The sequence below is a fragment of the Poromitra crassiceps genome, assembly GCF_964638095.1.
Source record: "Poromitra crassiceps genome assembly, chromosome: 12".
Lineage (NCBI taxonomy): Eukaryota > Metazoa > Chordata > Actinopteri > Beryciformes > Melamphaidae > Poromitra > Poromitra crassiceps.
The window spans coordinates 6,738,924-6,761,892 of NC_139632.1; the positions used below are offsets into that span (position 1 = coordinate 6,738,924).

The window sequence follows — 22,969 nt, forward strand, 5'->3', positions numbered from 1 at the left end:
ACCAAGGAAGGAAGTTGTGTTATGTGTATCATTTTTACAACCTCTTCTTTAAGTACGATTAATTCCAGTGATTTGGCCTCTGCTTCCAAAGACGCATGTTAAATGTCCTTATCCCATTCCCCAGGCTAAGCTGACAGCTGAGGCACAAGATAAGTACGAGCGGGAGATGATGCTGCACGCGGCGGATGTGGAGGCCCTCCAGGCTGCCAAGGCTCAGGCCCTGCAGAGCGTGGAGCTCAGACATCAGCTGGAGGAGCGCGCCCAGAGGCTCAGCACTCAGCTGATGGAGGCCAGAGTCTCCTGGGAGGAGCAGGAAAAGATCCTCAAGGTTGGTAAATAGATGTCTAGATACTAGACAGATAGGTGACTTTCATGTCAATTTCATAATGGAGATGGTGTGATCTGATCATCACGTTTTGTGGTCTTCATTCAGTGAATGTCAGTGAGACAGGTTAGCATCTTGTGCAGATGCTTAAAGGGCAGTTTCAAGATTCAAGATTTTTGTTGTCACTCCGTAGTACAAGTACGCACGTGTGAAATTCTTATGCTGTAGGCTCCGTTACAGACAAGGTGCAGTTTTAAATAGGTGCAAAATCACAGCAGCAACAATAGGCCAATATAAGGCAGTTGTGGCAACACTAAAATATGAAGGGTAGGTACTAAGGGTATTAAATATTAAATAGAATGAGATGGAATGTATATTAAAAAAAAAGTTACATATTACATGGTAACCACCGACCATGACCACTTACTATCATCCACGTGATGATCGTCATGGTCGGTGGTTACCATGTACTATAAACTGCCTTCTAGTTACGAGAAAGTTTTATTCTCATGTAAGATACTTTGTACTTCATACTTACTGATGGACAGATGTAGTCGAGAAGAGATGTAGTTATGCCCCCTTTGTCGAGACAGTGGTGTTTTGAATCCTAAATTGCTTTCCTTCTCTTTCAGGAGGAGATGTCCAAAGTGGGGAGCCGCAATGAGGAGCTACAAAGGCAGAATACCCTCCTCCACGAGCAAATCCAGGCCATGAGCAGCAAGATGGCTGCCAGTCTGCAACACGCTGCCGGTGATAGCTATATGAACATCTCCCTGACTGAGGAGGGCAAGTCTCAAGACCAGGTCCTAGAGATACTCAGGTAAAACACAATTTAGCTTTGATTTTCTATCAAATCACGCACACAAAAACTACCCACACGCAAAATAAAACACACACAGGCACAAATGTCTCCCGCCTGTCCTTCCATGTTCTCCCTCTTCATATTTGACAGGTTTGTGCGTCGCGAGAAGGAGATTGCAGAGTCTCGATTCGAGGTGGCCCAAGGGGAGAGCCTGCGTCACCGTCTGAGGGTGGAGCACCTGGAGCGAGAGCTGAAGGAGGTGCAGGACAGCCTGAGCGCCGCGAGGGAGAGGGTGCAGGTCAGTCTTTTAACATCTAGGCCACCCTGGTGGCCATAAAAATTAAGAAAGAAAAAATATACAAGACAGAAAACGCGCGCGCACACACACACACATACACTCAAAATCAGTCTAACCTGGCCACTAGGACTCAGTCTCGCTTGCCAGAATATCTCCGTTTCGCGCTGTACCCGCGCAGGAGAGAGTCTGGCTGCTCTTACTCTCACTCTGGTCTCCTGGGGGGGAAAAGGCTCTGTTATCTTTACAACCATCCACCGAAAGTACCAAGCACGCCTGCTTTATTGCACAATCCAAATCTCTGAAAACTTGCCATTTTCAACCTGTTTTTAGCCTACCTTGTTGAGGCTGGGAGTGATGGGTGACTTGTCCGGCTGGTTTCGCATGGACCCCTTGCATGGGATCCCGGGCACAATATCTCTTGCAAGCATACAGGCACCTTATGTGACTGGTAGCATGTCGATCTTTTTTTTCCTTTTCTTTTCCTGTGTCTGAGCCTGTTTTGTTTGTCTTGTTAAAAAAGTTGAAAATAAAATATTGGGGGGGGGGGGGGGGGGACTTGCCATTTTCAGCGTGTTGTTGTTTCACAGCGGCAGAGGCATTTGAGAGCGACACGCAGGGAGCGGAAAGGGAAGTGAAATGGTCAAAGCCAATGGCAGAGCTTGCAGGAAGTGGAAAGGGATATACTGACGACTGAAATGGTCGGCACCAATGGTAGACCTTAGACCTGCAGCCTGCTTCCAGGCAGTCAGACTAGTCCTGTACTGATCTGTTGACCTCTGTTCCCTCTGTTGACCTCTGTCACCCAGGTGACGGCCAAGACCCTCGCTCAGCACGACGAGCTTATGAAGAAGACCGAGACCATGAGCATCCTGATGGAGACCAACAAGATGCTGAGAGAAGAGAAGGACAGGGTGGAGCAAGAGCTGCAGCAGACCCAGGCTAAGGTATCAGTTTGAATCTAGATTGTAATGATTTCTGAGAAAGTGGGTGTGTGCAGCACTACAGCAGGTTTGACTCCTGGGTGTTTCAGGTGCGTAAGCTGCAGTCGGACATCATGCCCATGCAGCAGGCCAACTCTGAGCTGAGTGAGAAGAGCGGCATGCTGCAGGCTGAGAAGAAGATTCTGGAAGAGGAGATCAAGCGCTGGAAGGCTCGGACACAGGTCAGTGAAACCAGCCAGACACTCATTTACCATATAATGCTGCTTATAAGAGAAAAAAATGCACGTCTCCAACTGGATGATCAAATTCACAAATTAGTTTCATGGTGAAGAAGCAAAGTTAGCTTATCCTCCTACTCCTCCATTTAATCTTGTGTTGAGAACAAATAATTAGGCAGCTTTGTTCAATTTGTATTCCTGAAATTGTGGCAATATTTGTGTAACATTAACTCAGTGTAAAATATCATATTGCCTAGCTGAGCATATATTGCAATTAAAGAATAAAAAAAAATGTGTATAGAAATAAAGTATAGTATATCTCCTTTTTCAGCATTATGCCAAGCATCTTCCATATGTGTGTACTGTTGGTCACACTGTTATTTTCTGAAGATTTTTTGTTGTTGATGTTGTCTAAGATAGTTAAGTTATCCTTTTTTTATCCCCATGGGGAAACTCATCCTCTGCATTATAGATAGGGCAGAAGTTTCAGTGCACTGAGTTTGTTGCTCATGTTTCTCCAGCATTTGGTGAGCCAGCAAAAAGATTCCGATCCAGAGGAGTACAAGCGTCTGCACTCTGAGAAGGAGGCGCACCTCAAACGCATCCTGCAGCTCACTGAGGAGAACGCCAGACTTAAAGCAGAGTTGGCCAGGTGAGCAATGTTGATGGCTACTGGCTCACCTGTTGAATTGTAATTGAGAGTGACACAGAACGAGCCTATTCCTCTGTGTGATATGAGAGTGACACAGAACAAGCCCCGTCTCTTAATTTCTCTCCATAGGAGTGGTGGTTCAGTGACTTCCCTGCAGAGCCAGGTACAGAGCTTGCGTGACAATACCAATAAGATCATTGAGGAGAGGAATTCCCTAAAGAGGGATGTAGAGGTCAAGAATCAGGACATCCAGGAGAAGATCCGTACCATCACCCAGGTCAAGAAGATTGGCCGCCGCTATAAGATGCAATACGATGAGCTGAAGGTGGAACATGACAAGGTGAGTCGAAGGGAATGGATCTTCTCTGTGTGTGCATTACACACAGAGGTCACTGGTGTGGAAGTCATCTAGATCCATTATGATTATGAACAGGTTGGCCGGCCACTGGTGTTGGTTTGACCCCACGTTAATATCATACTGCGTTTCCTCCAGCTGGTAGTTGAGGCGGCGGCAGGCCCATCACTGGAACAGGAGGCTCATCAAGCGTCAGTCCAGGAACTGCAGAGCCTGAGAGATTCCCTGGGCCAGGCTGAAACCAGAACCCGAGAGGTGGAGGGACAGCTGGAGAACCTCAACAAGGTCAGACATTATTTTGTTTTTTTGGGTCACAGCGGGTCTCTGCCAGACTGTGCATAATACTTCTTGAACATTTTATCCCCTTTCTTACTTCGTATTAGCTCACTAATGACTTATGATAGCTTGCAAGTTTTCAAACTGTTTCATAGCAACAAGCTGTGCTTGCTAGCAACATTCACAGTTGCACTTTCCATTTGATTATGAGAAAAAGCACCCTGTAATCCTGACCTCATTGTTTGTTTTTTGCTCAGTTGGTCTCTTCAGTTGAATATCTTATTGTCCTTTATCTAACGATGACATGTAAAAAGAATTCCCAGCAGAAACTGACCCTACAAAGTGAAATCAATATAATATCAGGTCTGAGTCAGAACTAGGGAGCGACAGTTGGCCAACCTCGGAGTCTACAAAATGTTAAGACTGTGGAGACTGTGTTAAGACCTGGGTGGAGTAGGGTAGATCGGAGAACCACATGAGCAAGCTATTTTTTTTTTATTATGTATAAAATCTATTTTTGCTGGTTGAAACCAAATTATGGATGATGATTTTTTTTTGTTTTTCTTGTCTGGGTGAATCCATGTAACCTCAACAAGTGAGCCAAAATAAATGCTGTCTTATTCATCTTAAGCTTCAAAAATCAGTATGCTTTCATCCATTTGATGCATTCATTGATAGTGTGACATCTTCCTGGCCTTCCCTAGGTGGTTGGGGAGCGTGAGGCTGAGGTGCGCAGCGCCCAGGAGCAGTCCTCCAGGCTGCAGGCGGACCTGGACCGGCTGAGGCGGGAGCTGCAGGACAAGGCTTCTCAGGAGGACACGCTCAGGCAGCAGATGGCCGACAAGGACGAGAAGACCAGGAAGGCCATTGTGGGTGCCAAGCAGAAGATCAACCAGCTCATGGGTGAGAGGACGGGGTTTCTGGGCCCAAGGTGTCCCTGCTATTCCACCAATGCATTTAAAACAAGAGTTGGATAACCAACCATATTTACTTTGAGCATCCGTTTTGTTATGACCTGGAAAAAGAAATGTATTCCTGAGCAGCATCACTATGTGAGAAGTTATATGTATTTCATTATTACTGGTTACAAATTAAAGATTTGTTAAACATTTACATCCCATAATTCTTTTGTCATTGCAATGGCGTGACAGCAGTTTTATATAAAAACGACTTTGCACGTGCTCAACAATGCCACCTAGCTGTTTGTAAAATCACTGTAAATCAATACCTGTTGTGGCTAGTTTCCCGTGGTCAAAACCCTCCAGGGTCTGAATTGCAAGTCAGCATTTCTGGGTTTTGCCATACTGTAGGAATTCCTGTGGCAAGCCTCTCATTGGCTGGGCTGTTACAGAAGTCCGGCTCTCTGCGTGCATTGGTTCATCGTTCAAAATGTACCAACCCACGAGTTGCGTCACGCAAATAAGGAGGTCTGTGGTTGGTTATTTTATATGTTTGTCACACATTTTGTTTCAGTCTCAGGGTCGTTAACCACTTGTCAAGAGTTGTACCACGAATGGAGATAAACAGATCCAGGATCTGTCCCCTTGATCCGTATTGACTTAACTAGACAATCGCAATCGAGCTAAACGATACCACAAAGGTGGTTATCAGCTCGCTCTGTCAATTTAGGATTTCCCTATCCAGCTCTGAGCTCGTACAGGTGAAAATGCTCATGCACGTGAGCTCGTGCCCACGAAAGAGGTGTGGTTTGTAACAACTAGCCAATCACAACGCAATATGGACAGCTCCAGATTTTACAGTGCGAGACATAGTTTTCATTGAATTGATAGAAATAGCCTATTTTGTGGTCACATATTGGCAGCAGAGTGGCATATTTCATACAGGACTGTGCTGGAAAGAATACAGGCCAAAAGTAACACAGTTGCAGCTGCAAAATGCAGGAGTAGCCTAGATATGAATTACATCTGTGTGTAGCATATCCCATTAAATTGCTTAGATGTAGTAGGCTATTCTGCAACCCAATGTCAGCCTCAGCTCCGTTGCGCACACGGCACCTTAGTGCGCTTTGTTTATGTAACCTTTTTATGCTGGTGATTTAGTGATATTTCTCCACGCACCATTCAGCTGCAATCAGCAGGGTCAAACATAGCTACATGGGAGCAAATAAAAATGAATAAATATAAAAACATATTCCAAAGTGGTAAGTAGGCTTAATTTAATTATGTACAACAAGTGCAAAGCTTCAGTGCTCGATTAATTCAACAGGAGACATTGTTTTTTTCTTTTGAGATTTCCAATTGAATGCAATCTATTGTTCATATGGGGATCCTATATGAATGGTGACTTGCTGTTTCCAGAGAGCTGATTGGTCAGAAGGTGGTGCATCTTTCGTGCGTTTTGATCTTATCCGCTGAACTTAACCTGCCCAGGAGCAGGTTAGCCGTGCAGCATAACATGCCGATCTATCTCCGTAAGATGTGAACTAGCGTCGTAGCATGGCAAACCCAGGGTTAAACCTGAAGTAACCTCGCTAAGCCACTAATCCTGCTTCGTGGTACAGGCCCCTGGTTTTCCCAGTTGTTTTGTTGCTTGTTTGTTTTACTCTCTAATCACAAGTCTTCATTCATTTTGTGTCCAGCCAACAAAGATCAGCTGCAGAAGGAGAACGAGGAGCTGAAGCAGCAGCGTGAGGAGCTGGATGTGCGAGTGAGCGCGCTCAAGTCGCAGTACGAGGGCCGTCTGGGCCGGCAGGAGAGGGAGCTCCGAGACCTGCGGGGCCAGCAGGAGAGACAGGAGCAGAGGGACGAGGCCCCTGAAGCAGGGCCTAGCAAGGTGAGCTACATGCTACAGCCTGCTTTTATCACAGACAGGACATGGGGCAGCAATGGTATGTTTAACTTTTCCTTTAAAGCTTACATAGGATAGAGACACTGCGGAGCGCGCCATCATTCAGAAACCACGCCCAAAACGGGGGAAAACAAAGACCCCCGTCCAATCCTGGCGTTCTCCTATGTCGCGTGCATGGTCGGGTCTTGCACAAAAAGATCGTATATACAGAAGATGAACACTCCAACTTACTTCATTGACGGCAACATCCACATTTTTCTTCTCGCCAATTCTCAATGGCTTCCTTGTTTTGCTCAGGAGTAAAAAAAAAAACTTTAACTGGTGATTTTTTAAATTTGTTGTCTGCGTAGCCCACCACACAACAGCTTTTAGCTATGTTTAATTCAAGGAAAATGATGCTGGTGTGTGGAAATGAACGGAGCTTTTCCCCAGTGATGATGGGCATGGCCTATTTCATGCAGTGTCTCTATGCTCCATCACCAAAAGTGAAATCGGAAACAAAACGACTGAAATCCTAACAAAATGACTGTCAACAACACTGTATTGACAAAGTGAGCGGGAAATAATGACACAGCACGTGATGACAATTGGTTTTGTTTGGAGTGGGCGGTGCCGTGGCTGTGGTTACGATTTCTTCTTTTACAAGTCACTGTAAAGCTACCAGTATAAAACAGATAATTTCCGTCTGGAGTTCTGCTTGGCTGAGTTATGTTGGAAACAATTGTAAAATAGCCAGTAAATCCACACCTGTGTCCACACATACACAACAGTTCATCTAAATGTTCATGCACAAATGAAAAACAATGCGTGTCACGTCACGTGGCCACCACATTGTTCAGCTGCTGTTCAAGAACAATATCGCTACCTGGAAGAATGCTATTGAATTCTTATTATTGAATAATTATTTCATTATAATTGATTATGAATCAAACATTTTATTGTGGTGGATTTGATGAACATTTGATTTGTTTTCTTATTTAATGCAGTTGTGCATCATTGCCAATTTGATCAAAGCAACGAACCACAATCACTGTAAAACATGGCCTCTCAAGACCAAGACCGCACCTGCAGCTAAAAATAGCTATTCTAAAATGTTTATTAATAACTTTTGAACCGCTAATCCTATCCATATCCTTGAAAAAAAATCAGGTCTCTGCTTTGCATTGGTATCATGTATTATTGGTAGTACCATCCTGTCCGGACATTCAGAGTGCTCCGTAGTGAACGTGGTTACGCCATCATGTTCTGCAGTGTGGATTCGTCAAAGAAACCTCTGAAGCTCCGAAACCGTTGTCTCGGCTTGTATATGCTTAGTCCCATCGCCTGTGTCCCGATTGGCAGATTTGCACGACAGACAACAACATAAAGCAAAACCACGTTTCACAACCAGGAAGCTTTGGATTCATTTGAATTAATTATTTCAAATGAGCCACGGTTACTCACTTAGGCTGGCTGTAAAACGGTGGCAGTAAAAGTAGCTGTAACTTTGAAAGGTCACGTGTAAGACAGAAATTCATTTGGACGTCTAAAACATCTAAGTGCAGCCTTCTAAAAAACAAACAAACAAACATACTTAATGAGGTTCTGTCTGAGGTCACAGTAAAAAAAAAAAAAAAAATCTTTTTTTAATTCTGGTAAATCCATCCATTCTCAGACAAAGCAAATGTAAGATTTGGACAAGATTTGGAAAAATGAACCGAAACTTAAGGTTCTCTCCTCAAATGATGTATGGCACTGCAAGAATAGGTTATAAAAACAACATAAATACAGGAGACTCAGGTGGCCTAAAAATGCTCAAGGTCAGCAGTTCCCAACCTGTGAGCTGCAGCCCTCTGGTGGTCCACGGAGGCATTGCAAGTGGGCCGCCAAATCATATATATATCTATCTATCAAGGCCGGGCCCTTCTCGTGGATATATATATTAAACAACTTGCTGATGGACAGCAGAAAACTGTAACACTCAAAATGCTGCAACATGTTTCAGATGCTGTGTTAGTGGGAAAATAAAAAGTGCTCTGAGAACGCATTTTTTGACCTCTGTATTTTCTATGGGGTCGCAGGTGGGCCGCGAAAGTTGTGAGATTTTCAAGTGGCCCCTGAAAAGGTTGGGAACGGCTGCTCTAGGTCTTTAAGGGTTTTGTTTTTTGTCTTCAGCCAAGACAAAAGGCCTGTTGTTGGTCCCGCCCGCCATTACTGCTTTTACTACTACTGAGAAGGTACATGTTGTAATTGCAGGGGCAGTTGAACTATCATCACCTCTGTCCCTCTCTCCCAATGTTAGAGCCAGGAGCAGCAGAGGAGCACAGAGCAGAGGCAGATCAGCCTGAAGACCACACCAGCTGCAGACAGAGACAGGGGCAGGTATATATGCACTCACTTATATTATTTATCATTCATAAGTTCACACACTTAAATAGCATACAGTAGAAGTAAACAGACTCTACTTCCTTCTATAGTTGTACTATGCCTTGTACATATTGCTTGCTCCGTCTATTCTGATCATACTAAATGATCATTTGCAAAAGGAAAAGTCATAACTCATGCCCTGATTGTTGTTTCTGTCAGTGCCAGTACCTCCGAGACCCCAACTGCCAACATCAAGCCAACGCCTCTTGTGGCTACCGGCAGCAAGCAGCCTGTCAACCCGGGGAACAAGGCCACTCCAAGAGCAAGCATCAGGCCCATGGTCACCCCAGCCACCGTCCCCACCCCGACACCCACCGCTACCGTCATGCCCACCACACAGGTGGAGACCCAGGAAGGTAAATCTGGCTAATGAGATAGGAAACCCTGTCAGCCAAAGGGAGTACTGCCCCTTGAGATGAGTGTCCAGTCACAAACGCTGTGCTAGTAAATTCTCACTTGATAAATGCAGACCTTCATGCGTACAGAGGGATGTTTTTTGGGGCACAGGTTGCTCACTTTTTTCCAAATGTAATTGAGTCTGCAACGTCCGCATCGGCTGAAACACTTTCCCACTTAACCCCTCTGTCTACAGCCATGCAGGCTAGCGAAGGGCCACCAGTGGAGCATGTGACGGTCTATGGTAGTGCCAGTGGCTCCGTGCGCTCTACCAGCCCCAACGTCCAGACCACGTTAGCCAGCCCGATGCTGACCGTGCAGCAGACCCAGACCCAGACCACCGCATTTGTCCAGCCAACGCAGCAACAGAGCCAGCCCCACGCAGAGCCGGCCAGTCAGGAGCCACCACCTGTGGTGATGGAGGCAGCACCCAGCACACCGGTGGAGAGGCCTTCCACCTCCGCTGTGTTTGGAACTGGTGAGAGAGAGTGTTGTTGTTTAAGGTTTATATGAAATAATATACATTTCAATATAGTTGACTTTTGAGAAAATATTCATCCAGCAGTAGTCGAGTATAAAGAGAGATACTTGATGGTCGTGTTAACGACCATCAATGTTAGAGGCATTTGTACAGATTATAATGAACTCTTTTTTTTTGGATTTGCACTACACTCCTGTTTTACATATTTCTGAAAGATCAATTTCAATTTTTATAACTTATATATATAACTCGCAACTTACCTGTCAAATTTATGTCAAGCAGGTGATGGGGAAAAATCCAATGAAAATGCCATTTTATGTACTGACTACTTCAGTTTGTAAAAATACTTTAAGTGCAATCCGACATTGGTGTTCTAAATACATACATATATCTGAGAAAACTCTTCATAACTATCAGAGAAGACAATCTTCTTGCCTAACCCTGTGCTCCAGTGTCAGCAACACCAGGCCTCGCCATGTGCAAGAGGCCTCGTGAGGAGGAGGACAGCACCACCAGCACCACCACGGTCATTGACACAGATGCAACCCAGGATGACTCCTCCGAACCCCCAATCCCCAAGAAGTTCCGCATCATCCAGAGGGTCGGCCCTGAGGTGAGAGGGGAAAACCCCCCCCCACTGTGCTCGGTGTATTAACGTTACACTTTAATACATAATCAAGTGTTTTCATTGTTCCCAATGATATGAAGATAGTTAATGCAGTTGTGTGTTGTCGGCTCTCCTCTCAGGAAGAGGTGCTGGCTGAGGACAGCACTGAGGCAGAGGGAGTGGTGTCCACAGATGCTCAATGTCTAGACGTCAGCCAGGTCAGAGTCCATTTTATTCACCAAGTTTATCTACCTAAATAAATCTGCCCGTGCAGCTCCTCGAAAATGTCACTCTGCGCCGTCTAGCGCCGTCAACTCCTTGTTGTGAGGAATGAGGAAATGCCATTTCCCCATTTAACGTGCTTGTGCCTCATCTAGCAAAGCCTTCTGTAGGCTCACCAGAATGAGTTTTGAAATGGAGGGACAATAAAATGTTCCCCCCACCGACATGATTGCAAGTTCTTGGTAAACGACACGATATCGTTTTGGACGAGTTACGTTCGAGTATGCACAGTCTCTCTGTCGCCGCTCGGCGGCGGCAAGGCTCCCAAGTCGTGGCTGCGCAAAACCATGCCGGGCGCTTTATTCATGAATTATTGACAAATGCAGTTGAAGCTGCACAGATGTGGAAATTTTGATAGGAAATATGAAGAATGTGCTGCCCACTGGTCATGCAGGGAGAGGAGTTTCCAGTGCTGGAGGAAAGTGACGAGGGGGGACCCTCCCAGTCTGTCACCATGGAGCTAGAGGTCACCCTGCCCCACACCGACACCCCTGACCAGCCGCAGCAGGACGTCATCGTCATCGTAACCGACACAGAGAGCGAGGACGACCAGGACGAGGAAGAAGAGGATGAGGAGGAAGAAGAGCAGGTAATGTTAGGTCTTTGTCACTCCCTCCCCCCTCGATGCGGGCTGGGGTCCCCCCATGGATCTTAATGAGACAATTTCAGTGTCTACACATACATTTCCAGGGCCAAAGAATACAATTTTAGTGATAAAGATTTCAGATAAAAAAGAAATATGTTTTTTAATGGGTTTAGTGGACACGGTAGGCGGCTTAGCGCTTGATTCGGTAGATGGATAGCAAAGGCCTATGTGTGCTCAATAAAAGAGTAGAATGTATTTTTTTTTTTGCTTTTGGCCACATTTTAATGTAAAGTGAATGAACTAGGCTACATCAACTAACGTGATACAAGCTTATGACATACAAACACACACATAGTAACATATATATATACACACACAGTAACATACACACACACACACACACACACACACACACATAGTAACATATATATATACACACACAGTAACATATACACACACACACACACACACACACACACATAGTAACATATACTGTATATATACACACAGTAACATACACACACACACACGTGTGTGTATACTGGTATATGTATATACTGTATAGGGCTTCTAATTGAGGCCGCCGTTTATTTGTCAAAATGTGTAGCCACACCCGGGTCAGTAAAAAAGACCACATCTATATGAGTACGGCTTTTTTCATTGAAGTTTTCCAGTACACTGTTTTCTTTTACATTAAGCCCGATTGAGTAGAGCATTTTACAAGGCATTGTGAAGTAGCGTTAGACATCCGTGTGCGTCGGTTTTTCTACTGATCTGACCACTGCTCAACACAGGACTATGATGAGGAGGATGAAGAGGAAGATGATGAGGAGGAGGAGGAGGACGACGAGGAAGATGAGGATGAGGACGATGGAGAGATGGGGGAGGAAGGAGAGGACAGTAACGAGTGCAGCGGAGACGGCAACGAGGGAGACGATACAGAGGTTCGGTTTACCATATGCACGCATGCACACACACACACACCCACACATACACACATACATACAGTTACAACTCTGACCTACACACTCCCTCATCCGGAACACTATTGTTTCCAGTACTCTCCCACACACCCACTGAGTTACACACCGTCACACACCCTCCTCTGCCCACCAACTCACTTTTTCCACACTGTCACACTCGCACTTCACCCCAGTGTCATAACTCCGCCTGTCTGCGTAGAAGCTGTGTGGGACTTTAGTTGTTTACCTTTTGCCCTAGTCCTGTGTGTGTGTGTGTGTGTGTGTGAGAGTGGAGAATCCTCAACCCGCCGTCCAGTGCTTTTGTTTAGTTTGGTAAATATACGCACCTAAATTTAACCACAAGCTTTTATTTTAACACATTAATTAGTAGATCTCTGCTTTTTGGAGCGATCTGAAAGATACTTGAAGGAAAATCCGTACAGCAACTGGCAGGATGATTTCAGTTTGTTACAGAGGAACAGAACATATCGATGTCACTTCTGCCTCTCCGAGAACAGAACTTGAACACATAAGCTCTTTGTTGAGTTGCAAAAAACCCCATAAGATTCTTTATGATCTCCATCTGATGATAAACCAAACGCTTAGTCAACTAGAAGGGGCTTAGTCAACTAGAGGGCACTCGGAGAGTGCAGTCCTCCGCCATGGCCAATCCTCCAGTCTGCTATGATATGAACATGTTGTGAGTCAGATTGGATCCACTTCCTTGGCCCATGCTACATCCTTCCACTAAGTTTCATGAAAATCGACCCGGTAGTTTTCCCGCAATCCAAACAAACGCCACCGAAAAACATCACCTCCTTGGCAGAGGTCATAATTGTGATTTGTGCCTTTTTCTCGTTGCTCTTTGGGAACTCTTTATGAACTCTGAAGGGCATCTTTGTTCTCTGGATGGAGCAAATGAATCATAATGTGTATGTGGTGGTGGTGCTCCGCCAGTATAGCCTGGCAGCCATAGTGTGTGGGAACTGTCCCGTAACTCGTCTCCCATTAGGCCCCCCCCCCCCCACTCCTATCTGTTTTTCTATATCTCAAACGTTCACTTCTCCTCGTACTCATTTTATTTCTCTTATTTGTCCATCTTTTTTCTTTGCTTCCTTTCTCTTACCACCCCTTCTTCTCCTTTATTCTGTCTCTGTTGTCATTTCCTCCCTTGATCCGTTCTCAGGGGGCTGATGTCACAGACCCAGGCACAGAGACCGAGGAGAGTTTGGGGGCGTCCGACTCCACCCAGCGGCCGGCCGACTCCCAGACACCCAGCTGTAAGATCCAGGAAGCCCTGTGACACACATGCATCTGTCCCACACTTTGCACATATACGCACCGACGTCCCGCCATCCAGTTAGGTATCTGGCCACGTCACGATGATGGAGAAAGCTGTAATATGTTGTTGTCTGTCTGAAGGGAAGCTGCTGGTCACACGGAATTCATTTTCATCTAGGACACGTAAGGGTTTCTTCAACTTTGTTTGGCTTACATCCAAACTGAGTGAATCTGACAGGCCTGGGCCCCAGACTCATAAGAACATACGTTACTGCTTCCCGGGTTCTCGCAGCTCCTTAAAAAGTCTTAAAATCTATCTATAATTCCAGGAGTGTCTGTCAGTATGTCTGTCTGCGCACAATCATTGTGATGTCATCAGTCTTCTATCTATAACTCCAGGAGTGTCTGTATGTCTCTCAGTATCTCTGTATGTCTGCGCACAACCATTGTGATGTCGTCAGTCTAAGGCTATAAGGCTATTCTCTTCAGTCTAAGGCTATTATAGTCTATAATTCCAGATGTGATGTGATGTGTGTGTCATGATCAAGCTTATGTATCTATCCACCCATTTCCCCACGGGTATTTTGCACTAGTCAAAATAAATTAAAGTAAATTTGCTGTAAGCAGATGCTGTTTTTAAGGCTGATGGAAAAGTGTCACGCACCATAAAACGTACTTGTTTGATTAACTTAGTACAGTATTAGACAATGAGAGACTGTACAGACGTTGAAGTCTGGCTGCGTGTCATATTTTCATTGTCGTAAGTCGTAGTTGCTAAGATGGGGAAATGAAAGTTCAGTGAAAGATGGTTGTAGGAAGATAAATGTCAGAGGGTGGTTTGCGGGTGATATGCTGGATTTTGCATCCCCGCCATAGTGTTGACTTCAAAACAGCAGCCACCCCCTTTGCAGCTCGTTGAGAAGAAGAATACAGTCGACTTCTGGCTCATTTGCAAATTTCTACTTTTCAGTTGAGGGCACGATGGAGGCCTTCTGCACAGAACAACCTATCACAAGCTCCGCTTCACGCATGCCCCAGTCACCACGGAGACCCACGCAGCAGCTGCCCTCACGCCCGAACACCCACCCGCCCCCGACGCTCGAACTGGGGCCAACCGCTCAGGTTCAGGTACGAAGGGCCGGGGGAAAGAACTCGTAGCGTAGCCTCACTAACCTGTGCTTTTGTAGGGAAAGTTGACGACTAAGTGCAATCTTGAAACAATGAAACAAGTTTTCCTTGCGTTACTAACGAGCACGGTTGAAATGTGTCATCTTACAGCGTATCCCCATACGTCGCCGAGTCCCTCAGCTTACACCTGGGATGGCCAGCAGTGCTGTAAGTCCCGTCTATAATCGGAGAACACGAGGAAGATTTCATGATTATTAGTTATTCTAATGATATAAATGTCAATGGAGCTCTTCAACTTCTACTTTACGCACGTCTTTCTCTGCAGCAGCACTGCTTTGATGATGATGACAGGATGGTCCCCAGCGCTCCCACTCTGGTGGTGCCGCACCGATCGGATGGTTTTGACCAGTCCGTCCAGTAAGTCACAAAACTAATCCAAAATTATTATTTTTTGTTTATCGATTATCCCAAACCTTTCGGGTACTCTCCTACAAAAAAAACGAAATAAATAAACTAATATATGACTGTTACTGGTTGTAAATCACCCGGTAGTCCGTAGCATTCTGTGTGATTCCCCTCTTGTTTGTGTGTGCCAGTTCCCCCCAAGTGGCCGGTGTGCCCCGCTTCAGGTTTGGCGCTCCAGACGACGTGCCGCAGACCAGCTCCTCCTCCCCCTCTGACCTGGGGCAGCTGGCGTCCCAAGGAGGTACTCCACAACCACATGATCTCCCCACGATCCACAACCACATGATCTCCCCACCATCTTGACTTGACATTGCTTGAAAGGCCTGTGAAACGTGTTTAGACCATGTGACACAAACGCTCTCTTTTCAAACGAATACGAAGAGCCCTGGGAAGGAGTCTCTCTGAGCGCGGTGAACCACCCGACCACATTTCATGATAGAGGAACGTGCACCACACCCCAGCATGATTCTCTATCCCAGTGATACTCAACTTTCGGCCCGCAATGGAATTGCAAAAAAAAAAAATTACAGTGCACCTGAACGCAACATGCAAGATACCTGCTGAATAAGTGTCCAAATGTTCATGTAATTCTGGCCAATACTCATACTTCTGTTATAGCATTTCAGTCTGGAATATGGAATATCTTTCAATAATCTATGATTTATCTGCTAAATTGTCAAATACCGCCGTCTGCTCGCTACCCTGGCACTTATGTATGTACTTAACCTACCGTAATTTCCGCACTATAAGCCGCACCGGAGTATAAGCCGCAGCAGCAAAATTGCCTGTTTGTTACATATATAAGCCGCACCGGACTATAAGCCGCAGGTGTTTTAACTCATTGAGTGCCAGCCACTTTTGGAGGACGGATGCTCCCAGTGCCAGAGTTTCAGAGCGTTTTCAGTGATTTCTCGAGGCCCACAGAATATTGTGTGATATTACTATGTAAACACTGAACACGCACAAAGAACGATGAGACTCTATTCTATCATCTGCAAAAAAAAGTTTATTGATCCCATTTTCCGTTCTTTAGTTATGAGCCGGAGAAGATAGCTTGATTCATCCAGAAACAGCAATTTTTTTCTAGAAGCTGAGATAATTGGCCTTTTGTGAAATTAAACATTTCAAGCACATCACTGACTCTGAAGCTAATCTTTTCTAATGTAGTCACACCTCAAAAATAATTTCCTTCAATAAAACAGTGAAGGCCAGGGAATTCTGTTTGGCAGAATAATATTTTTTAGCTACAACCAGCAGCGCTGGCCCCTGCGTGCGCTGCTGGTTGCAGCTTCTTGCTGGTCTTCATTTGCTGCTGGTGGGCATCGGATATTCTGGCTTGCGTTTGTCAATCCTGTCCTGCTGCCTGGGTCTGTCTGGGTGTTGTGTGTGTGCTGCTCTGCGTGCCCCCTCCCCCCCCCCCCCCCCCCCCGCCCCGCCCCGCCTCGCCTCAACTGCACACTCCTCCTCCTGTCTGTGGTGGCTCTCTGCTGAGTTTGCTGTGCGCACAGTGAAGGGTGCTAGACATCCTGCTTTTTTACAGCGTTCCGCGTGTGTTTGTCACCGGCAACGATGCTTCCAGTTGAATAATAACAACTCCACGGTGTGGATGTGCGGATTTGCTGTCGCAACCGACACGGAGCGGCTCAATTGTGGGAGCAGATTGGCTGCTGCAGGCACAGCTGCAGTAACGTGCTTCAGCATATCGATGCATACGGATGCGATGCGATTTCCGTTTCCATAACGACTTCTTCTTTGTTTTTTCCTTGCCTTTCTGTTATGTGGAGAGCACTGTCGCCACCTAAGGGTTCTGTAAAATAGGTTAGACACATCCAATAGCTATAATATTTGTACATCAGAGGCAGAAGGCTTTGATCGACGCCCCACCGTCAAAAAACGCAATTGACGAACATGTCCGTCCTTGGCACTCTACGTTACTAATTGAAATGACGAACATGTCCGTCCTTGGCACTCAATGAGTTAATATATATATATATTTTTTTTTTTTTTTTTTTTTTTTGTGTTTTAATGTTTAATTACCATATGTAAGGGTTCATGCACAGAGTGGATTGTCGGGAAAGAGATGGCTGTTTGAGGAAGCTCCCATTTATTAACATTTCAACAAAACAACATAACACAACACCACCTGTGTTTTTTTTTTACAGTGCACACAGTGTCCGCGGTGTGGTGAAAAGAGGGCAAGAGAGGAAATTAAAACAGAAGTGGATTTATAGTTAGAAAGAGTGCTAAAAAAGAGAGTTTTTTTTTTTTTTTTTTTTTGCAAAAAATTCATAGATAAGCCGCACCGTTATATAAGCCGCAGGGCCAAAAAACGGGGGAAAAGCCACGGCTTATAGTCCGAAATTTACGGTAAGTAACTATCCGGTGTGCACAACATTGTCAGACTAAACTCCGTCTGACACCCCAAAAACCTACAATCCGCTACAGAAAAATGTATATTGATTGTTTATTAACTGGCCCCTGGCCTTCTATCATTTCACAAAAGTGGCCCCCGGGCAAAGCAAGTTGAGTATCCCTGCTCTATCCCCTCCTGCTATACTCCTGTTTTTCATTGCTGTTACCGAATGTGTTTTTGGTTTGTTTATATTGTTCATAGTATTGTTTCATTGTTTGCTTTTTTCACATACCGAGAACTTTTTCTTTGTAAATGATCTCACTACTAACATGTATAATTAGGCAGAGGGGTTCCGCGCGCACAATAGCTTAACTGCGCATGTGAGACGCAAGCTAGAAATAAGCTCGCCATATTTCTAGTAATCATAACGCGCTGTGTGTGTCTGTACAGGTCTGGGGATGTATGAAAGCCCTCTGTTCCTAGAAGAAGAGTCTGGTGGTCGCAGCGTTCCCACCACACTGCTGCAAGTTGCAGCACCAGGTAACTATTCATGTCAGGCTCTCAAGAAACTCATCTTGTTTATCAGTAACTCTTCAGCCCATTCTAAAAAAGACTTGGCAATGTGCTATCACTGAGATATGAACATAGTTTAATGGCTTAATCTGGCATCCCTGTCCGTCTCCCCCAGTAAATATGTTCTCCGACGTTCTCCCCGATGGAACAGATCACTCCTCCCAGTCGGTTCCCATGGTGAGCACGTCCACACCAGGCCTGCTCGTACCAGGAGGACCCGGCACAGGAGAGGAGAGAGTCGACATCTTCCTGGAGCCAGACACCGACAGGTCAGCAACACTCATCTCTACTGTTTCATTTCAATCTTTCAATAGCTTTTTATTGTGTTACTTTGGTATTCAAACCCGTAGCCTTCCAGTTAGTCTTGCATAGCCACGCCTTTCGCCACACTTTGTTTTAGTGCTGTGCCCGTGTCTGGCTGAACCTATTGTCATTCTGGGAAAAACACTCTTAGTCTTATTTCTGTTCCTTTCAACCAATCACAATCCTATTGGGCGGCACTAAGCCCAGGATGCAACCACGTGCCCTTGCAAAATAGTGTTTTAGGGTGGTGGGGGGTGGACTTGTTTCTGTGGAACATTTTTAACACGTGGGGAGGTGAGCCCTGGCATTAAAATGTCAAAAATCCCTGCTAAATAAAACGGCACATAAAACAGTAAAAGACGTACAGTATGTCGACTATGTGATACGACTTTTAGTAGCGAACTCGGAGGTTTCTCTCTTGTTGTTTCACGTGGTGGACTTTTGGAAACGGTAACATGCAGATAGCGGAAGGGGAGGAGAATTCTATCTGAAATCAGACGGCTCACTTCCCTGCCTTGCAACTACAGTTCAGTATTTGTTTCAAGGCTCATGTGGAAATGTGGGTTTATTCACTGAAAATTCATAAACTCCTTTCCACCCTCCATATGAAAACACAATCCTCACTCTAAAATTCATCTGGGTTATATTATCCACCCCCACTTTCTCTTTCATTTACTTTTTTCCCACAGCAGCCACTTTGTGTCTAAAAGGCAGGGTAGCCAGTAGACACAGGTGCAACCAAAACATTAATGAGCGTTTCCAGCTTCCAATCCATTTAGGTGTTGTTTCTTGCACCTGTGTTTACCCTGCCTTTTAGACACAAAATGGCTGCTGTGAAAAAGCCCTTAACTAGGCCAATTCCCTGTCCCAGTCGTAGAAACTTGCTACCTCTGATACATGTGCAGTCGCCAGCCGCTTCTTTCAACTGATAGCGAGGAGTTTCACTGGCAGGACGTAGCGCGTGGGAGGACCACGCTATTCCCCCCAGTTCCCCTCCCCCTGAACAGCTAGTGCAGCGACCAGGACTCATACCCCACCGGCGTCCCACCCGCAGACACGGCCAATTGTGTCTGTAGGAAGTGGGAACCAGGAGTAGTACCGCTGCCGGGAGTTGAACCCAGGTCTCCACGGTGGTAGGCGAGTACTTTTACCTCTACCCTACCCAGACACCCATCAGGTTTATATTCATGTGAATCTTGAGATTTGGTGATTTGAAACCTGCAAACCCTCCATGGCTACATCATTTATTTCAGACTTTCATATCTACATATTTCGACACTTTGTGTCTGTGTGTTTAGTTCCAGGACCAGTGGGGAGGTGTCATTGGACCCTGTGGTGTCCCAGGGGGATTTGGAGGAGCCTAGCCAGCCGTCAGACGAGGCCAGCGTTCCCTCCACCAGCCAGGAACCCTCCTCCAGCTCTGCAGGTAAAGTAGAGCCTGATAGCTGAGCAGCTCCCAGCTGTGAATGTGTACAAATACACCAAAGCAAACCAGATCTTGTTAAAGTCTTAATCCAAGTCATTTACTCATCACTATTAAATTAATATATATATATATATTTTTTTAAATCTTTATTAGTGTCCACTTTGTTGACCATTGTTGTGTCTTTCTAGATACAAGCAGCGGTCCACCCAAAACCCATAGACCCGGGCCAGCCAGCAGGCAGATACAGCGCTGGTCAGAGAACCGCGGTGGCCGCATCAAGAGAGGAGGTAACATTCTAAAACACACACAAGGGATTCTCCCATTGGGTGTCTCTCAATCACCAATTAGATTTTTTTTAAATAGTTTTCTTCCACTAGATACTCCCTTCCATATTGTGTAGTTAAATGAGACGACTAAATCGTGATTTATAAATGTCTTGACTAGGGCTGTCAAACGATTAAAATATTTCATCGTGATTAATCGCATGATTGTCCATAGTTAATCGCAAATTAATCGTTTTTCTTTTATCTGTTCTAAATCTACCTTAAACCGATATTTTTCAAGTTTTTAATACTCTTCTCAACATGGGAGTAGACGAATATGCTTGCTTTATGCGGATATGTTTATTATTATTGGAACAATGACAAATACTGTCCAGAATATTCTTCAGAATAACCTCAATGGTGTGCATGCTGAACCATACTGTATAGTGAAGTAGAAGCATATAGGCTACTGTAGTAGGCTGCATAATTAGCCTACTGGTTCATAGGAGAGCTTTGTGTTTGTGCAAAGAATATGAGTACCGGTAGTATCATATTAGTATGTACCGGTAAGTGGACTTTGGGAGGCTATTGTTATTATTGCTACACTGTAGTTAGAATACTTAGGCATCTCTGAGACTGCAGTGTCAGTCTGTTAACAAGTAGTCTCGCTGGCGAGACTAGTTAACGAGCTGCAGCTGGTGAGCGAGGCATGGCTCTCTCCCCGCCTCTCTCTCTCTCTCTCTCTCTCTCTCACTGTCTCGGACATCTTCTCAATTTGCACGACGTGTGAAGTCATGAAAATGCTGTGCAGTCCCGCACAAAGCAGGACATCTGCTCACCCTACTTGAAGCTGAACTTGCCATTTGATACCCTTTTCTTCCTCCTTTTCTGCTCCTCACGGAGATTTATTTCTGCTTTACTTCCTGATTTCCAAAGCTACGGGGCGGACCAAGGCGCAAACATCACAGAAAGTGCATGCGTTAATCGCGCGTTAAAAAAAATAGTGGCGTTAAAAGGAATTTGCGTTATCGCGTTAACTTTGACAGCCCTAGTCTTGACTAATTAGTAGTGAATGTTCTGCCAGGTGCAGATGAACTGGCGTACAACATACGGCGTGGCGGCTAGCATATGATGCACACAGCTCACATTTTCTGCTTCACATTTTATTTGAGTAGCTACGAAAGCTAAGCTATTTACTGATATTGACAAACACCCACACACCCACTCTCAAATTCTGACAAAACACTTTCTCTCATTTTGATTACGCACAGCATAGCACTTAATACATGTCAGTGTATTATAGTTGAGTTTTTAATGGTGGGAAAAATAACAGCACACAAACTTAATCTGACATTAACCTTTCCATACATTCATTGCATATTTATACAGGCACTGTACATAGATTTTTACATCAGTGTAGCAGACTGTGTGTAACACAGCGGTTCCCAAACTGGGAGACGGGCCCCCTAGCAGAGCAGAGGAACTACAGGCACATACCTGCCATCACTCCAGATTTTCACTGGACTTTTAACCCTTTCTCCCCGCTGTGCTCCGGATTGGTAATTTCTCCCGGTACTGTCTTTCAGAGGCTGTAGCGGGCTCCATTTGAAAGCCAGAGTGAAGTGTATCATATGAAACTAGATGACGTCAGGCATCCATTGATACCAACCATATCATGCTAGCTTGTCGGGAAGGGGGGTAAATAATGCTCCAAAATTCAAGCTAAATTTTGGCGAGGGGAAAAAACATTTTCAAATGGGTCCCTTGACCTCTCACCTCAAGATATCTGAATGAAAATATGTTCTATGAGTCATACCTACAAGTCTCCCTCTCTTTCTGTCTCTCTCTCTCTCTCCTGCTATTAAAAGTGGTGACATTTTGCTGCACTGTTCACATTTTAAGTCCTTTGCCGCATGTCATCCCCTGTCTCTCCCCCCACCCCACCCTTCCTGTCAGCCTACTGTCCTATCAATAAAGGCAAAAAAAAATCCCCTAAAAAAAAATCTTAAAAAAATATATATATACGGTATACTTTAAATGTGAAAATATATTCAAGAATGTTTACAAGAAATATGTCAGAAAGCAGTCTACTGTATACTATCAAATCTTTTTTGAAGTAGATTTTATTTATTCTTTTCAGTAAAAAACAACAGCTGAACAACAGAGTTTATATATCAGTGCAATTAATAATTCACAAGAAAGGCGGTAGGCACATTTGGGGGGTGGGGTGTGTGTGTGTGTGTGTGTTGGGGGGGGCTGACAGAAGAAGTTCAGGAACCACTGGCTAACAGACGTTTTATATTGCAGGGCAGGCATTTCCTTCTCGAGGTATCCACGGGAGACGATTCGCCAGATGAAGCACTGATCCAACATTTCAATCGTGATTGGAGACCTTGACATCATTCCTGACTGCAATATTTTCAAATCTCTGTTCAGAGTCTCTTTCCGTTCTTGATTGTGTTCACTTGTTCTGAAGCCTGTTTTGTTTGTACTCGGAAAGTAGGCTACCCTTGTAAGCAATGTGTTTTATGAAGAAACTTAATAAAGTTTAAAACTACAAGTAGCGCTTGTACGCTTTTTCGAATCAGACTTTCTTTGGGCACTTGAAGAAGTCGTTGGCCGAGGTCTTCTTGGGCGATGAGATGATGACTTGAGGGGCAGAAACGACGGGACGCTCGGCATCCATCCTGACGTTGTAGTATTTGGCTGAAAAGGAAGTTGGATGGTTAGTTTGATATTTATGAATGGTGCTTGAGAAACACCTGGGTATTTTATATCCATG

The 22,969-nt window shown here is 45.0% G+C and overlaps 1 protein-coding gene across 1 annotated transcript in view; it reads left to right on the top strand.

Annotated features, from left to right (window-relative positions):
- The window catches only part of tprb (translocated promoter region b, nuclear basket protein), a gene marked incomplete at its 5' end in the record, with an annotated part of 38,034 nt that extends 15,295 nt beyond the window's left edge, over nt 1-22,739 (top strand). Inside the window, 27 exons of the mRNA XM_083647670.1 lie at nt 125-328; nt 958-1,145; nt 1,278-1,425; nt 2,232-2,369; nt 2,456-2,587; nt 3,106-3,236; nt 3,366-3,576; nt 3,730-3,876; nt 4,572-4,770; nt 6,467-6,660; nt 8,957-9,036; nt 9,241-9,437; nt 9,674-9,955; nt 10,411-10,571; nt 10,706-10,783; nt 11,242-11,436; nt 12,228-12,377; nt 13,582-13,675; nt 14,647-14,804; nt 14,955-15,011; nt 15,130-15,221; nt 15,401-15,510; nt 18,073-18,162; nt 18,347-18,464; nt 19,797-19,924; nt 20,113-20,211; nt 22,495-22,739. Coding sequence (XP_083503796.1) covers nt 125-328; nt 958-1,145; nt 1,278-1,425; nt 2,232-2,369; nt 2,456-2,587; nt 3,106-3,236; nt 3,366-3,576; nt 3,730-3,876; nt 4,572-4,770; nt 6,467-6,660; nt 8,957-9,036; nt 9,241-9,437; nt 9,674-9,955; nt 10,411-10,571; nt 10,706-10,783; nt 11,242-11,436; nt 12,228-12,377; nt 13,582-13,675; nt 14,647-14,804; nt 14,955-15,011; nt 15,130-15,221; nt 15,401-15,510; nt 18,073-18,162; nt 18,347-18,464; nt 19,797-19,924; nt 20,113-20,211; nt 22,495-22,544 — 3,831 coding nt within the window. The 3' untranslated portion in view covers nt 22,545-22,739. The remainder of the gene's footprint in view (nt 1-124; nt 329-957; nt 1,146-1,277; nt 1,426-2,231; nt 2,370-2,455; nt 2,588-3,105; nt 3,237-3,365; nt 3,577-3,729; nt 3,877-4,571; nt 4,771-6,466; nt 6,661-8,956; nt 9,037-9,240; nt 9,438-9,673; nt 9,956-10,410; nt 10,572-10,705; nt 10,784-11,241; nt 11,437-12,227; nt 12,378-13,581; nt 13,676-14,646; nt 14,805-14,954; nt 15,012-15,129; nt 15,222-15,400; nt 15,511-18,072; nt 18,163-18,346; nt 18,465-19,796; nt 19,925-20,112; nt 20,212-22,494) is intronic.
- Between the last annotated feature and the right edge of the window lie 230 nt (nt 22,740-22,969).